The following is a 16,871-nucleotide window of genomic DNA, read 5'->3' on the forward strand; positions in this document are numbered from 1 at the left end:
CATTCTTATGTTTTGTGTCCATAATTTAAGGAAGCCACAAGAGGGAGGTATTTTCTAGTCTAGTTGTCATGAAACATTAGGTGGCTATTACATTCCATACAAAATGTAAGATTTTCATTAACTTCAGTACTGTCATCATCCAGTATAGCTTATTACAATATCTAATATTCACTATAAATATCCACTTTTTGAGGGAACAAATCGATACACAAGATGACCTGACCATCTAGGATCTAAAAGTCCAATCCAGTACACTGCAAACAACAAACACATGCACAATTTAAATTCAAAACGGGAAAGGATTGAAGATACGGTGACTTTATTTTTCAAAAAACAAACATGTAAAAGTTCATAGAGGAGCGTGACTGCTAAAAGGTCAATGTGCTAAACACAGATTACTGAAACATTCTGAACTGCTGGTAAACACAAGGCACCATCAGTTACAAGGTCTGACATCTGAGAGTGAGTCAACTGTGTATGTGCAACTGGACGTTAATGGTTTATTTATTTGGCTCATCCTACTACACAGGTTCAAAAAAAAATACACAGACAATAAAAGTGAGCTTGGCAAAATCAGTGGAACCCATCTCTAACTATTCCTGACTTGAGACACACTGGCATTACTAATACGAAGGTATTTGATTGAGGAATCATAGCAGCATTTTAATGCAAACTCCCTCTCTCTGCAGAGTTTACCTCAAAAACCTTTGTGTCGTAGAAGACATTCTCACTCAGAGACTGTTTAACATACGGGAAAAGTGCATTTTGTGAGCTCATAGTTCATCCCTTCAGTCTCAATAACAAAAATACAACCTGTTACATATGGGCCAAAGGAGGGGGAACAAAACACTGAAAATAGTTTGATACAGCAGGAATAAAACATCTCTGACGAACTACTTTCTTAACATCTCCAAAAAAAACATAATGTCCTTATTTTTTGTGTCCCTGGGACAGATATCTGTTTCATGTGATATGGTTATTATACTTTTTCCTAGAGCCAATACTATCAGTGTTACAAAGCAGCGGGTATCACAAGTTTATTTTTAACACGGGAATACGTAAAACATATAATTTCAACTTTATCGTCCACAGTTCGTATTAAAAAGCAGAAAGAAACTCATAACAAAAACACGAGAAACAGCTTCAAGCTTCATCAGAAATTGTGACACAAAGCCCAAAGGTATCTGATGTCACACACACATACAGGGAGAAACAATATGATCATTGATAACATTGCAAATTTGCCACAAACTCCACAGAATAGAAATGACTGCATACATTTCTCAGTATCTACTCATACTGTGCGCACTGAGGTAATCTTAACAGAACAAGAACGTATTCTATTCATAATTCACTCTCATACTAAAGAAGAAAATTAAAGAAATGTGCAACTTTGTGTTCATATACAGTATTAGCATTACATACTAAGCATCATTATGTAGGTTTTCCTGTATAGGCAACAGTATTCTGGTAGTAAAGATACAAAACAAAGAGAGTGCTGACTAGAAAAGTCATGTGATGTATTGTTATCAGGATAAAGCTTTGCTTTTTAGAAGTAGACCTCTACATTGCTTCAAAAATTATATTTCATTTGTATGAATGGCTTTGTCTGTGCTGAAGGAGATGGCACAAAATATGCTATAATAGAGCTAAAAAAAAATCTGACTGTACATGATCTGCTTTTTTGTTGCAAATTTTCACTGTGTAAAAACATACAAAAACTACCACTGTAAAAATTAAACTGAAATGCATTTTTTTATTATTACCAAAAATAAAATATATTTTGGGCATAGAATATTGTGAATGAAACAGAAGTGCTCAGAAGCTAGGAAACTGCATCAACCAAGTTTCATTGGAGGCAATTAAGATGATACATTAAACAACTATGAAATCAACTGCTTCAAAACGTGCCAATATATTATTAAAGAGTAGGAAATAAAAGAAAAACTTTGCCTATCTCAAGGTTTCCAATGTACAAAATGTGCTAATGTCTTGCTCGACCTCCTTCAAAAGCGTGGTGCTCTTCATGTGCTGAAATAAAAGCAAAGAACAAAGTTTATGGTGTTACTGTCAATCATTAAGAAAAAAAAATTGTTAATTTACAAACACTTACGTTTATAAAACACTGCTTTGAAAGGTATTTGTGGAAGGAGCTCATAGATCTTTCCTAAGATTTTTGACTCGTCAGCACAAGACGCTTTTCCATTCCAGACCTGAATGACATCTTCTCTGTCTCTTACGCTGACACTCACACCGACTACTTCATCATCTGCAAGAAGAGCAGCAAAGCACCATCAGCATCTCAGAACCCCACATTTGTGCAGACACTATACTGTCGATGGCAGTTTAATTAAAAACAGCAATAACACTGTCTATTTCTTTGAAAATTCAGGCATTTATGAAGTAACATGTGAAACATTATTTCAAAATAAAAGGTCTGGATGTGTTAAATTATTCAAATGCTTTTAAAAACTGAAATTTCTGGTCTATATTTGCAGGCATTTTATATAGAACAGACCTAAAATGTCCCCTCACTTTATCAGACATACTGCCTTTGAAAAACACATATCATGGACCAGATAAAACCGGTTCCCAGCCTGTATCTGGCCTGAGGTCCGCATTTTCCCCATGTGTGCTGTAAGGTACTTGTGGATGAACTACACTAACAGTGGAAGGTAATTGGTCTATCTTTGTGATAATAGTTATAATATTACATAGGTATTAGTGGATTAAAAATATACCCATTGTAAGAGTCCATTGTGTAATCAAATCAAGTGGAACAGAGATAATCATGAAATAGGCTCAAATACAGACTGTCTGAGCTTTACTGATTAATTAAAAAAAATACATTTACATAAAATATAGCAATAAATATACCTGAGACACAATAATCACTGAACTGTTCTCCAATAATAGCCAACAGCAACTCTTTCCACACAGCAGACTGTGAAAATAAAGATAAAGAAAAGTGTGACAGGAAGTAATTGAATTACCAAAGTATTAATATGCAAACACTTCAAAGATGAATACTTACAGTGCACTCTTTGGGTACTTTCATTTTCCAAACACCACCTTTAGCATTGCTTTCCTCTTCCCTGTAGGCAAAGCCAACAAAAAAACAATGACACATTTTAAATTGTCCCAATCAATAACAATATGCACGTCAATCTTTGGGCTTATCTCACCAGAGTGGTTTCCTCTCTCCTCTCATCAGGTGATAACTACATCTCAGTGGTAAACTGCAGACCCCGGGTATGTTGTTGTAAACTCTCCAAAAGTTCTACACCGGTGCCAAGGTGAAGAGGGAAACAGATTATTTTACTGAGTCATTTTCAGGCACAGGAAGTGCACGTGGCCTTGTTAATAGTTCACACTTGTTGTGGTTCAGAAATTCGCCATTAAAAAATATTTTCCTTATTGCTCTGGACCACATACACTTCCCCTCATTAACAAATCATTGAAACTTGAAAAGGCTCCAGCTGACTGTTGAATTGTGTTGTATTGTAAAATGTGGATGCTAGTGGTACTGTTAGTTCTATTAAATCCTGCATACTGTGATTGTTTACAAACACCAGCAACTATGTTCACCAAAGATGTGGCTTATATTGATCTTATTATGAACAAGACCTTACTTTCATGATGACATTGTTTACGAGAGAATGCTAATTTAATGTATTAACCCTGTTAACATGTTATAAAGCACAGTCCGATTATGATTCACCTCCATGTAATGTCAAATGCTGTGAAAACTCGGTGGAAGATGAGACGTAGACCTGGGCGATAATTCAATAACAATATCTATCTCACAATATAATATTCTTCAACATCAATATTATGTTAAATAAGAAAATGTGCAACTGAAACGAATCAGTGAATTCCCACTGTGGCAGAAAGTCACAACTCTGTGCCTGCTGGAGCCTTTGCTCTCATGTTGTGTTGAGGGCTGAAAGGCATCTAACCTGGACGCTCTCCACAGTGTAGATTTTCTTCAAGTTTGACTCACACTCGGCAGCTGTTGTTCCTGGTAGAGACCTGACAAAAGCCATAAGTAGTTATTTAATAATCAGATTCGGCCTAATTCATTAGCACAACAACTAATACTAAATACAAGGAAGTAAATATCTCTCTCAGACCTCTGAGCAGACCTGCTTCAGGTCAGAGCTTGTCTGGGGGGGAGGGGGATCAGATGACAAATAAGCCAGTAAACAGTAAACAACATTGACCTCATTAGAACACACCATCTTGTGACTTGAACACACACACACTGGTTGATGAGGCCTGTGCCGACTATCAGGAATTGTCACTTCTGCTCCGAGTATGTGAATCAAATCTATTTTATCTGTATTGCCTGCCAAAATTCACAAATCACTGCTTGACTCTATGGGCTTTGCCATATGTTTGTGATGAGATATGGGTAATAAACAAATCCCTTTCAAAACAACAACAATTCTTTTAATAGAAAAAGAAGTTGCGGAATCCTCAGTCAGTCATTCGTGTGTTTTAGTGCCAAGTTTTAGCTCCATGAGTAGAAGCAGCAACAGCCACAACAACACATGAGCAGTGACCCAACACTTCATGACCCATTACCACATGTGTTGGTGAATGATTGAATGAATACATTATTAAATAGTACATCAAATCAAACTGATCTTGTGTGAAATCAGGGTCATGATTATGTCCTTGTGTTCACTTTAAGAGCCTGCTAAGTAAAAGACTGGAGTATGTAGGTCACTGAGAAAACAAGTTGGCAGTGAAGCTCCATCAAACATTTAACAAGCAGGTGTTGTTGTTTTTTAGATGTTTTTCAGAGATTTACCATGACATGTCACAACAGTGTCGTTGTCGATCACCGTTATCACACTATAATCTTATTTAGAGAGGCCTGATAAATGTCCACCTCTCCTTCCTTTGTTCTCATTAAAAGATAAGGATTCACCCACATTACAAAGACTAGTGGCACATAGACGGATGCAGAGTGTTTTACCTATCGAGCCAGAAAGTCCACGGAGAGTGTAAAGGCAGATTGTCGATGTCATTGTCACTCGAGATCCTTGTCAAATCTCTGTCGCTGATGTGATGTATGTTGTTATCCAGCACCAGACTTGAGCTGGATGATGGTGTTCTCAGCTGTATCGCAGGCACAGCTAAAGGGACTGCCATTGTCCGGTTACCTCCGAAAGACGATTGAAAACGAGGGGTTACTCTTCACTGTTAATGTCAACAGAGCCGTTGACGTTATATTTATAGGCCGTTTCGGAAAGAACTGACCCCCGTTCAGCTGCTGACTCATTGGTCGCTTCACCGGTTTGCGGCGTCACAACAGGGGAAAAAAACGTTACCGCCCGCTGACCGCCTGCGACACCACTCTCTCTCCAGCTGTCCAGAAGTTTATGTAACTTCACGTGACACACACTTCATCCGAACCACCAGTGTCATTCACTCAGAATAAGTAACATTTCATTCAGGTTATGTCTTTCTATAATTTACATTCTTTTGTTGATTTGTGATAAAACCTGAACCTCCTGAACCCTTTTTCTTCTTAGGAATTGAACGTCAGTCAACGTTCACGTCGGTTCATTACTGCCATCTTCTGGTGACAACACAGAACAATGCAATCCTACAATGCAGTCCAATCAATGCTTTTAAGATAAAATAAATGAATTACAGATAAATAATCAGTTATTTCACACATCACAGAGGCATAAACGATGGAGGCCTGTTGGGGTGGAAAATAATGCATAATTAATCAGTTATTTCACACATCACAGAGAAATAAATGATGGAAGCCTGTTTGGGGAAAAAAAAGAATGCATACCCAAGTGATAATTATGAGATACTAAGTCACAGTAAAGTCTGAATAATGATATACTGTCATTATTACGAGATACTAAGTCAAAATAAAAAGATACTATCTCATAATTATGAGATACTAAGTCATAATTATGAGATACTAAGTCATAATAACAACATACTATCTCGTAATTACGACTTACTAATACATATCTTTATTTTTCAAGTGGCAGAGAAACAAGCTTCCATAATAAACCGTTTTAAAAGATAAGAAAATGAGAAAAACACAATTTTTTTTACCTCAAAGCATCTCCATAGTACCCCTATAACCAAAATAATTGCCTTTTGTGTTTTTTTTCTATTCATGCATTTGCTTGTTTGTGTTTTTTCTTCATCTACATTATGTGTAAAAATGTTATTGAAAATAAAGTTATTAAATGAAAAAACGTATTCATTATTCATGTTATTGAAGAGTTAGTCATGTTCAACTTAATAAAATCAGTGGTAGAACATTGGACTATAACTTCCAATGTTTTGTTGCACTTGTTTACCTTCTTTTTCATGATGACACTCAAACGCATCTTCCTCAAACGTGATTACGTTGTCTTGCACATGCGCAGTCTTGAATGGCACCAGCTTTGTTGAGTAGCTACCTGCTACTGCTAACTAGCAAGTATCTCCTGCCAGTGTCTGGACACAGATATGGACATCGACGCATTGTTGGACGCGTTTCAAGGCAATGCTCTTTATGAAATTAAGCAATTTATTAGCAATGATTTGTTTGTATTTCGATGTCCGGGGTTTAATCTGCTGTGGTTGCTAACTACGATACGTGCGTTACCGTCGTAACTTAGCTTAATTACTAAAATCGACTAGTGTTAAGAGGAGGTATTCAGGGAGACTTACTTCATTTTGCCTGGTTTAACTTAAGTTAGGTTTCTTTTCTCTCTGCAGGAAACACATTACTCAAAGTTGCCCACCTTGCAATAGTTTATTCTCCAACTTAACACTGATTCAGTTATATAAACAGCTAGCAGGGGATTGTAAACAAACAGTAAACACACTGACTTACTAACTTTTCTGATAACTTTCCATGTAGTCAGCAGAGACTTTTGTTTGACACAGTATCTGCAGGTATTTTTAAAGTCTTTCAGAGCTTTGAATTGAACTCCATTAAATAAAATATTTTATCAAGCATTTAATATAATTTAAAAGTCCCAATGGTGTGTTCATTTTCAGACAGATGAAGGGATTGATCCAGGTCATGTTAACTGATTTATATGTGTATATATATATATATTAAAAAAACAGTTGCAGGAATTGTTGTTTTATGCTATTATTGATATTTATTGATATTTGGGAAAAATAGACATACATGTAGGCAAATCTATTCTTCATTCATCATTTTTTGAATTATAATATATATATTACATGAAAATTTATCTCTGTTATTGTTGTTTTCCCACCATTAAACAATTATTATGTTCTTCATCTGGCAGATTTTGACAAGAAAGGGAAGAAAGAGACCTGTCCTGTACTAGAGCAATTCCTGTGTCATGTTGCCAAGACAGGGCAGCCACTGTGAGTAGCAAGTAGAGGCTGACATTTAGCCTGAATCTGTGTAACTCATTTCTCCTGCCACTGAAATGTGTTGATATCTGTGTGTTCAAGATAATTTTACTTTTATTTAGACTGGGGTCTCCAATATCTTCCAGGATCTCATGGTCCCAGTTCAAAAGTTACTTCATGTTTAAGCTGGAAAAAGTCATGGATGATTTCCATACTTCAATGCCAGAACAGAGAGGACCAAATAATCCCAATGTAGAGTATATTCCCTTCGAAGAGATGAAGACGAGAATCTTAAAAATAGTCGATGGCTACAATGGGTGAGTATAGATCATATTAATACACTTTGCATATTACAAACTCATCCATTGCATCATTTTTTTGATTCTTTTTTATTTAAGTGAGTATGTAAGTAAATAAAAGTAACCTCAATGCATCTTCAATGTTATTAGTGGCTTCATACCTTTACTTAAAGCTGTCCACTGTGATCAGACCCCAAGATACATGTCAATAGATGGTAGACATGTATAACTGGCAGCATATATACTAAGCAATGTCAGGCAACTCATTTCTTCACACGCTTCGGTTTCATTTAATGTGAAGATGGGGGATATTTGCTATGCACCAAGATGCCAAAAAAGGCAGGGACAGGATAATGGGAAAGCACTTTATCTGATCACCAAAGATACAGAGCATGACAGAAACACACTTAAAATGAGTGTAGAAGATTGTGATGGGGCCCATGACGCTGAAGTTGGCATCCAGGGATTTGCAGATTCAAATCTTATTTATTGAGACTCACTAAGATGTTTATTTGATTCATAAAACCTTTATCCAGTTTGACAGATATGGATATATTAAGTCTGTCAGGTTCTGTTATACATTACTCTCTGTGGATTTAAAGTGCACGGTGAACTCTTAAAGCTTGAAACTGGCACTGCTGCAATTTATATTTCAGAAGCTTTTCCTGCCAACATGGCAGGTTGAGCAAACCTGAGTCACGTGGCATCCGGAGCTCTATACCAGGTATAACCAAGCATAGATCTAATCCCAACTAATGAGGCTTTTTTCCCCCCATTCATCTCTGCTGCTGCCAGCTTTGGAATTCATTATTTCTAAATATATTGCTTATAATATATTCACCAGAATCCCGTTCACCATTCAGCGTCTGTGTGAACTGCTGATGGACCCAAAGCGTAACTACACAGGAACGGACAAGTTTCTCAGGGGTTTGGAGAAGGTGAGGTTCATATACTAATGCATTTAATATAACCTATATTCACAAGTACTTTAGTACTTTTCATGGTTATAAAATGATTTCAACAAATTTTAAGTTGCTGTTAATATCTTGCAGAATGTAATGGTGGTCAGCTGCGTGTATCCTACCTCAGAGTAAGAACCTCTCAATTGTTTCCCCCCTCGGTACTATTACCACTTCTCCTGCACGTTGACAGCTCCCCGTTCACACATACAAAGTTACACTTAACAGTGTGCTGTTTTTATGTGTTTCTACTTTTTTTGAAGGAAAAATGCGGCCTCCAGTTTAAACAGAATGAATGGAGTGATGTTTCGTGGTAACTCTTCCCTATATTTAGACAGGTGGGAGTCACATACTTGTCAGTAATTGACTTCAGCAAATTTAAACTGCCTCATATGCAGGAATGTGACATTTGAATTAATGGAGAGCACAATGACAAAAGACAGTCAGGGTATAAGGACAACTCTGTTGTCCCTGTCAGTTTGTGTTCTTAGTCGTTCCTCTGATTAAGAACTTTTTTTTATATTACTTTTATTTAAATGTCATGTACTCAACAGTGCCTGGCCCATAAGGGCTTATTAGACACCAACAAAATAAAGATAGAAAGATGACCACATAGCATCTAACAATATACACATTCACTCATTCATTCATTTGATAATGATAGTTCTCCAGGAAAGAAACAGTAACAAGAGTTGGATACAATTTCTCTTTCTTAATAAGCATACATTTTCCTTTTTTTTTTTTACATAATTCTATAAATCAGGGTTCTCCTGGACTTTTTCAAACACAATTTTCTCTTTTCAGTGTACACAGGGCAGGCAAGCAGAAAATAAAATTAATCTTCAACAACATTCAAATCACATACACACTGCTCTCAATACCTTAATACCTGCCTTTTTCAATTGCCAGTGGAAGGTTATAAGAATTGAATGTCCTTCCCCTAAATTCTGACCATATATTCTTCTATCACAGTCGAAACATAAATGGACCCAGCACACCAAAACCGCTCCACAGACCAAAGTTGTCAATGTCAAGTTCGCTTTCAACCAATGGGCTCCCAGACTATCTAGTGAGCAAAGAGCCAGAACCAACCACAGAAGAGAATGAGGAGCACCATATCAGGTAATTAAACATGTTTACAATAGTAACTCTGCTGTAGGGTGATATTCAGAAAGTTCTCTAGTGTTTGGTAATCTGATGAATTCTACACAGCATTGTATTGTAAAATGTACTGTACTTTTTGCCTCGCCACAAAAAGACCTGGGTTCACAACCCGGTCCCACCGAGGACTTTTCTGCGTAGAGTTTGCATGTTCTCCCCGTATGTGCTTGGATTTTTATTGGGTCCGTTAGGGTCATGTCAAATAACATGGTAATATGAAGTTATTTTAGTGGAACACAGAGTAAAATAGGGTGAATTCAAATGGAATTTTACTTTTTCAAATAGCTTAAATGAAAATGTGGTGTAAACATTTAATAAAAATAGTAAAGTAAAAATAAGTGATAATAAATAGAAACTGTTAACTGATTGTTTCTGTTTAGAACCATGGTTTACTAATTACATTGAACGCAACACACTGGCTATTGAAGCTATCCATGGTGGATGCTATCCTTTCCCTCTACAACAACAAAAATAAACCACAAATGTTGGATGATTTAAATAGTTACCAGTGGCTACAGTTCAACAAGAGATACTTAAGAACTGATTATCCTCAAAAATGCTGGAGGTGATAAATAAATTAAAACATTCCACTTTGTGTGTTTTTGATGCTATAATGCATTCAATGTAACAACGGGTTTTCTCGCCCCATGCGAGTGATGTGCTTAAGGCAGCTCTGAATTGGCTCTGTATACTATTTAGTCATACAACAGATTTGAATTGTGTTCAGTGTGAACACACAGTTCAAACAAGACTCCCACCTATAAAAGAAAAACGTGTTAGCTGTCCATTGGTTCAAGTGTTGATGATGACCTAATTACCTGCTTGTTTGTCATTACTGCAGTGATTCTTCACTATCGGAAGGTGAATTGTCGCCAAACAGCGGGGTAAAAAACAAACACCCGGAGGAGGATGACAGTTCTGATTCTGAAGAACACGAGGTCAAGAGGCTCAAGTTTGACGAACAGGAAGAGGATGAAACGGAAAAGGAAGAGGAAGAGAAAGAGTCAGAGGCGTCTTGTAAAATGTCAGGGAGCTTGTCAGAGATGCCAGACTCTTTACAAGACTCATGTGGTCAAGAGTGCCAAAGTGGAACATCTTGTGACACAACTTGTGATGATGGTAAGCATGTATTAGCATGTATGTACTTCACATATCTGTCTATAAATGTTCTTCAAACATGAATGCACCGATACATTCAGTAAAATGTCCACTTTGGTCCCCAGAGCCCAGTAGCAGGACAGAAACATCTGAACGGGAGGAAGAATCGTCTGCGACAGAAGACGTCCACAGTCCGAAGAATGACGACACTGTGGACCAGCCTGACCTGCCTGCCCCATCAGAGAAAAGCACAAGCTTTGAGCAGGACAATGTTGAGGAGAGCAGCAGCGGCAACAGTGACGGTGAGGATCTGTCCAGCAACAAGCAGCTTCCCTCTTCTGGTAGTAGTTCACCAGACCTGTCAACAGAGGGCGATGCTGACAACTCAAACATCACAGAGACTGCAAAAGAGCCTGGGGAACATGACTAACATTACAAACAGACCTTTTTTTTTTACACTGTATGATGCCACACAAAGGTTATATCTGTAGCACTGTGGACCTTTAGGACCAGGACTGATGTGGTCTCTAAGATTTTCTCACAGAAGGATCTATTTGTCCTCTGGAGTTTCAATTTGCCTGGTCATTAAATTAGAAGGAGAAAGAAGACTATGGACTATATATTTTTTAACTCTTGACTAAAAGGTTTTCTAATTTTCTTTCCCCCCTGATTTTTATATCTGAGCATTTTAATTTAATCTAATGTATTCTCTGATTTCTTAATTCAATAATCATTTAGCATTTGTTTCCATGAAGATGCGTTTGACTGTTTGAATTATGTTTTTATCTTGACCTAGTTGTTTTTTGACCATCTCGCTTGCTCGCTCGCTCTCTCTCCAGTTGAATGAGGAAACCTGCTATTAAGAATGCAAAACAAAACTTGACAGACGTTTGCTTTTTTTGTATGATGCATATACCATAACATGCTGTATGTATGTATGTATGTTACATTTGTTTAGATTGACCCTTTTAACATATGTGAAAAACATAGTTTTGCTTCGTTACTGTATGAAGACAATATTAACATACAATACAGTAGTAATCATTTACGTTCAAGAGAGTATTGTTTTGGCTTAAGTGAAGCCATCTCTGCATCAGATCTAGTCCTGAGAACATGCGGTACTTTTACATTTCATGTATGTCATACCTTAGTTGTATAGCTGTCCCTTTTGATAGCAAGGATTTTTACAGTACGTGTCTGTATATCGGTTTTTGTAGACTTGTAATACTCGTGTCCACTGCCTTCATAAAACTGATAACTGCTGGAAATTGAATGCTTGAGCTTGTATCATAGTATTCATGGGAAAGCAATAAATGTTAAAACCTAACATGTAGTTTGCTCAGTTGATCTCAAATAGAGCAACTAGGTACAAAACAAATGTGGACAGTGAATTCAGGGAATTACTTTCTTTTTTTTTATCTTGCTTTTGCATTCTCAAGAGCCAGATACTGCCCTCAGGAATTGATCAAGACCACAGTGGTGACCAAAAACTGAGCTAACCAAGAACTAAAAGTTATTCAGGAAGGCAAAACAAATGTGTTAATATGCCACTGTTTTGTTACCATGTATGTGGTGCTGTGTTAATGATGTGTATTGCAATTTTTTATTGTTTGTATAGTGTGTTAACTTGCTTATCTTCTACCATAACGTTCAGCTAAACATGCTACATTATTAGATACTTAATCTCTCTTTTAAATGTATATATAACCACATGATAGCTTGCTTGCTTATGGTCCTGGTTTTGACACAATGTTGTTATTTTACTGAGAGAGCAGAGGAACTGATGTTAAAATAGTAGGTCTTATTATTTCCCCCCCATCGAGCACTGGAGAATGAACCTGTTTATTGGAGGAACCAAATTATGGGTTAGATTTAGAACATCCCCTGTGTAATAATAGAAGGCATGATTCATTTTAATCTATGTGGATAACATCCAGTCTCTGCTCAGATGGCATTGGCACTTCTAAGCTAAGATTAACACTGTTCCTGTTGTCAGCAGATATCCTGGGCCAGGCCAAGCCTTCACCTGTGAACAAAGGCTACATAACATGTTAAACCGTAACTCTGTTACCACCGTTTTACACCGACTACATCACCTGGAAACCATTTCCTGTTAATTATAAAAATGTATTTTGCCCCGAATGTTTCAGATGTAATTTAATGTCCGTCATAAGTGAATTTAAAAACAACAACACTGCTCATTATAGGCCTCTGGCAGGCATGTAAACAGTAATCATGTTAGCTTTAAATAACCTGGTGCCAGAAGGTCAGTGCTTGAGATGATTCATCAGAGCGGTCAGAGACATCCTGGAATGATGAGTGCACCAGCAAAAGAGCAAAATTTCAAAAAATTTGGGGACGCATTATTTAACAATATTCAGTCTTATATATCCCACTATTTCCATCATGCAAGTAAAATAGCATGATCTTAACTGACCCTCTTGTTTTGCATGTTTGATTGTCATTGTATGAAATTTGGTTTCTCTTAGCAGCACAAGAGACTTGCTGTCTGTGAACCTCTGTGAAAACTAAATTACATTTATATTTAAAAGTTTACTGTGTGTAGTCTGGATGAAGAAAACCTCATTTTAATATGCCACTCTTTATATTTGACCAAGACCTAGATCACTGCTGTCAAAATCAGAAATCAAAAACACATCGTTGATGTTACTTTACAGTTGCTCCAACCAAGAATAGAAATATATCAAATTAAGAAATTACAAAGCTGAAACACAGGTCAAAAATGGTGTAAATATAGATCAAAGTAAATTAACAGTTGAAAATGAACAGTATAGATGCATCATCATTTCCACCACATTTATTTCACTTTTACTTTCAGTTTTGTATTCCATTTATTATTTGTATTTACTTATGTTGACACTTCCCATTGACATTATCTTCATGCCAAAAATACCTTTCACCACTGAAACATGTTTTACCTTTACACACAAATAGAATAGGATAGAATAAATCTTTATTGTCCACCGAGATGGAAAATAGTCTTTTGCTCACCAATTACAGATGACAAAACAATGCTGATTACACTAAAAACAAGACGTGAAACTACAATAAAATCACATTCAAATAATTTATAATAACAGTGAATTTTAAAGGAAGAGTAAAAATGAAAAGTATTTAATGTTTTGCCATACAAAAAATATATTTAATTTATTATTCTATAGATGTACTTGAAGCTTATCATAAGTGGATGTTTTCTGAATATCAAACATACAGAATATTATAGATAGAATAAAGGGCATAGGGAAATCCTTTAATGATCTGTGTGCTGTCTAATTGATTTGGACATGTTACTATTTCCATTTCTAATCCCTCATCATGTGACCCATAACAGACTTTCAGAGGGGATGTCTCAGTAACTGAGGAGTGAAATGTATACGTCTTGTAAACAAGACATATTATAGTTGTCTGTAATGTAAGGACTAATTTTTAGAGAAGAAGATAAGAAATTGTCTTTCACAATGGGTCAACGCCTGAGTGAGGACAACGACCAAGACAAGGAAATTGACGTGGCAGAGCTGCAGGAATGGTACAAGAAATTTGTTGTGGAATGCCCAAGTGGAACCCTCTTCATGCACGAGTTCAAGAGCTTTTTTGGTGTCACTGAAAACCAGGCGGCAGCCGATTACATCGAGAACATGTTTCGAGCTTTTGACAAGAATGGAGTGAGTACAGACTGCTGTCGTGTGGATGTACAAGATCATTTGTCTCATTGTATTATAGACACAACCTCAGTATCAGCGTCTGAAATTGAACACTTGCTGGTTTTTCTTAGTTGTCTCTGAAAATCCTTTGTGTCTTTGCCCTGGGAAATTGTATATATTACAATAGTAACAACATATTTATGAAAGAGGACACACTAAACAACACTGTTGAACAATTAATCAACAATGAAATGTAATTAAAATGTTCTATCTGGTGTATAACAATATAGACATTAAAGCAGGGGTGTCAAACTAATGATAGTTCATGCAGTAAAATAATAGTTTAATAATCCATAAACAACAAGGACTCCAAAATGATCCCTTTGTTTTACATTTAATTAAGTATCTTTTTACCAAACATATTATGAACAACCTGAAATTTCTCGAGAAAAATAACAATATTCAACAATATTATGGCTGTTTACCATTTACACATGCAATACATCTTACTGATCACAGTGGATCTAAAAAGCCACAAAACATATAGTGGAACACTGAAGAAATATAGTATTTGATTAGATTCTAATCATAATGCAACATTTTCACAAATTCATCCTGCGGGCCGGAGTGGACCCTCTGGTGGGCCGGTTCTGGCCCACGGGCCATACGTTTGACACCCCTGCATTAAAGGATCACATCAAACTGTCGCTACACAGCGTCTGAACTCTTTCTCCTGATGTTCACAGGACAACACCATCGATTTCCTGGAGTATGTGGCAGCGTTGAACTTAGTCCTGAGGGGTAAACTGGAACACAAACTTAAATGGACATTCAAAATGTACGACAAAGATGGAAGTGGGTGCATCGATAAAGTGGAGCTGCTGGAAATTGTGGAGGTAATATTAGTCGCTTTCATTTGACCTTGGAGGGCTTTAACACATTTTGAGGAATATATAAATGATCATGTTCCTAACATCCTTTTCCTGTCACCCTAAGTCTATTTATCGACTGAAGAAAGCCTGCCACGGTGAGCTGGATGAAGAGTGCAATCTCCTGACCCCAGATCAAGTGGTTGATCGGATATTTGAGCTGGTTGATGAAAATGGAGATGGTGAGTGTTTGTGAACGTTTTTTTTTTTGTTCATTTAAAATGGCAGCGTCCGACTGCTGTAGTGACCTTTTGGTGGTCAGGGTGATCAGCTGTGCAATGGCCCTTCTTCCTATCAAAGTTTCTGAATAGAGAAATGTACAGTGAAAAAAAAATCTGTCCCTCGTCACTCAGGGGAGCTGTCTCTGGACGAGTTCATCGACGGAGCCCGCAGGGACAAGTGGGTGATGAAGATGCTGCAGATGGATGTCAACCCTGGAGACTGGCTCTCCAACGAGCGGAGATAAACTTGAACTGAGAAAGAACTTCTAAGGCTGAGGGACACACTGTCAATCTGACACAAACTAAAACCGTGCTGGAACTCCGCGTGTATTGCAGACACATATCGTATTATGTGGAAGGAAACAGCACAGTAGTCACCGTGGTGTTGTAATAACAGTGCTGTGTAAGATTTTGCTTTATCATTTCCACAATGCTATATACTTTCTGTTTATTCATTATGGTTCACAATTAAAGTGACACAATGTAGGAGTTCAACCTTTAAATGATGTTTAAATGAGAACCACAATATTCTAATTTATGGCTGCGCAAACTAAAGCACACAAGTAATGAAGGTTTAATTATTCATACAAAAGAATAGAATACCAATTACAGAAGACAAAACAACACTGATTATACTAAAAACAAACCTATAAACACCTGAAAGCACAATGAAAAAACATTAAAATAATCTAAGCGCAGTTCAAGTGAATGTCTGTGGTTTGGTCACAAAGGATTTTTTGAAAACACCTTAGGCCATGCGGACACACTGTAGCGCCTCCTGGACTCAAACTTTCCGCTCTTGCTATGGGCTCAGAGGCTTTTGTGGTTTTCCAAGGATACAATCCTGTTTAATTTAAATTTTCACTTGCAAGTTACAGTAAGTGACCAAAACGAGGCAGGGAAATGCAAAGTGAGGAGACTCTCAGTGTGTGTGTTATACACAATTGACCCCCAAGACAGCTCAATGTCTGCTGTGAATATCTCTTAAAAACATACATTTACATTTTTTCTGGGTTAAATTTTCCATCCATCCATCTATCCATCTTCTACTGCTTTATCCTCCACATGAGGGTTGCAGGGGGCGCTGGTGCCAATACCAGCTGACATAGAGCGAAAGGCGGGGTACACCGTGGACAGGTCACCGTTCCATCTCAGGGACACACAGAGACAAACACCGTCACTC

General features: G+C 37.1%; 3 protein-coding genes across 5 annotated transcripts; 2 read left to right on the forward strand and 1 right to left on the reverse strand.

Annotated features, from left to right (window-relative positions):
* Positions 1 to 302: 302 nt before the first annotated feature.
* Positions 303 to 5,481, reverse strand: LOC122777883 (eukaryotic translation initiation factor 4E type 3-like). The gene is made up of 7 exons (XM_044039412.1): positions 4,985 to 5,481; positions 3,960 to 4,032; positions 3,186 to 3,280; positions 3,035 to 3,095; positions 2,878 to 2,944; positions 2,114 to 2,269; positions 303 to 2,031 (listed from the first exon to the last, which is right to left on the reverse strand). Exons 1-7 carry the CDS (start codon positions 5,158 to 5,160, stop codon positions 1,985 to 1,987), a joined length of 675 nt encoding a protein of 224 aa, XP_043895347.1. The 5' UTR covers positions 5,161 to 5,481; the 3' UTR covers positions 303 to 1,984.
* A 927-nt stretch (positions 5,482 to 6,408) lies between these two features.
* On the forward strand, positions 6,409 to 13,430 carry LOC122777640 (serine/threonine-protein phosphatase 4 regulatory subunit 2-like). Of its 3 annotated transcripts, none has more exons than XM_044038986.1 (9): positions 6,409 to 6,526; positions 7,290 to 7,371; positions 7,482 to 7,676; positions 8,503 to 8,596; positions 8,711 to 8,748; positions 8,881 to 8,955; positions 9,590 to 9,739; positions 10,620 to 10,897; positions 11,002 to 13,430. In XM_044038986.1, exons 1-9 carry the CDS (start codon positions 6,493 to 6,495, stop codon positions 11,304 to 11,306), a joined length of 1,251 nt encoding a protein of 416 aa, XP_043894921.1. In that variant the 5' UTR covers positions 6,409 to 6,492; the 3' UTR covers positions 11,307 to 13,430. The 3 variants fall into 3 exon arrangements, with proteins under 3 accessions (XP_043894921.1, XP_043894922.1, XP_043894923.1); XM_044038987.1 differs by having other exon boundaries at positions 7,506 to 7,676; XM_044038988.1 differs by lacking the exon at positions 8,881 to 8,955.
* Positions 13,431 to 14,225: 795 nt separating this feature from the next.
* guca1b (guanylate cyclase activator 1B) lies at positions 14,226 to 16,724 on the forward strand. Its single transcript, XM_044037455.1, has 4 exons — positions 14,226 to 14,559; positions 15,285 to 15,434; positions 15,535 to 15,649; positions 15,821 to 16,724. The coding sequence occupies exons 1-4, from the start codon at positions 14,356 to 14,358 to the stop codon at positions 15,931 to 15,933; spliced, it is 582 nt and encodes a 193-aa protein (XP_043893390.1). The 5' UTR covers positions 14,226 to 14,355; the 3' UTR covers positions 15,934 to 16,724.
* The last annotated feature ends 147 nt before the right edge of the window (positions 16,725 to 16,871 follow it).

Source organism: Solea senegalensis, linkage group LG11 (assembly GCF_019176455.1).
Source record: "Solea senegalensis isolate Sse05_10M linkage group LG11, IFAPA_SoseM_1, whole genome shotgun sequence".
Taxonomy (NCBI): Eukaryota; Metazoa; Chordata; class Actinopteri; order Pleuronectiformes; family Soleidae; genus Solea; species Solea senegalensis.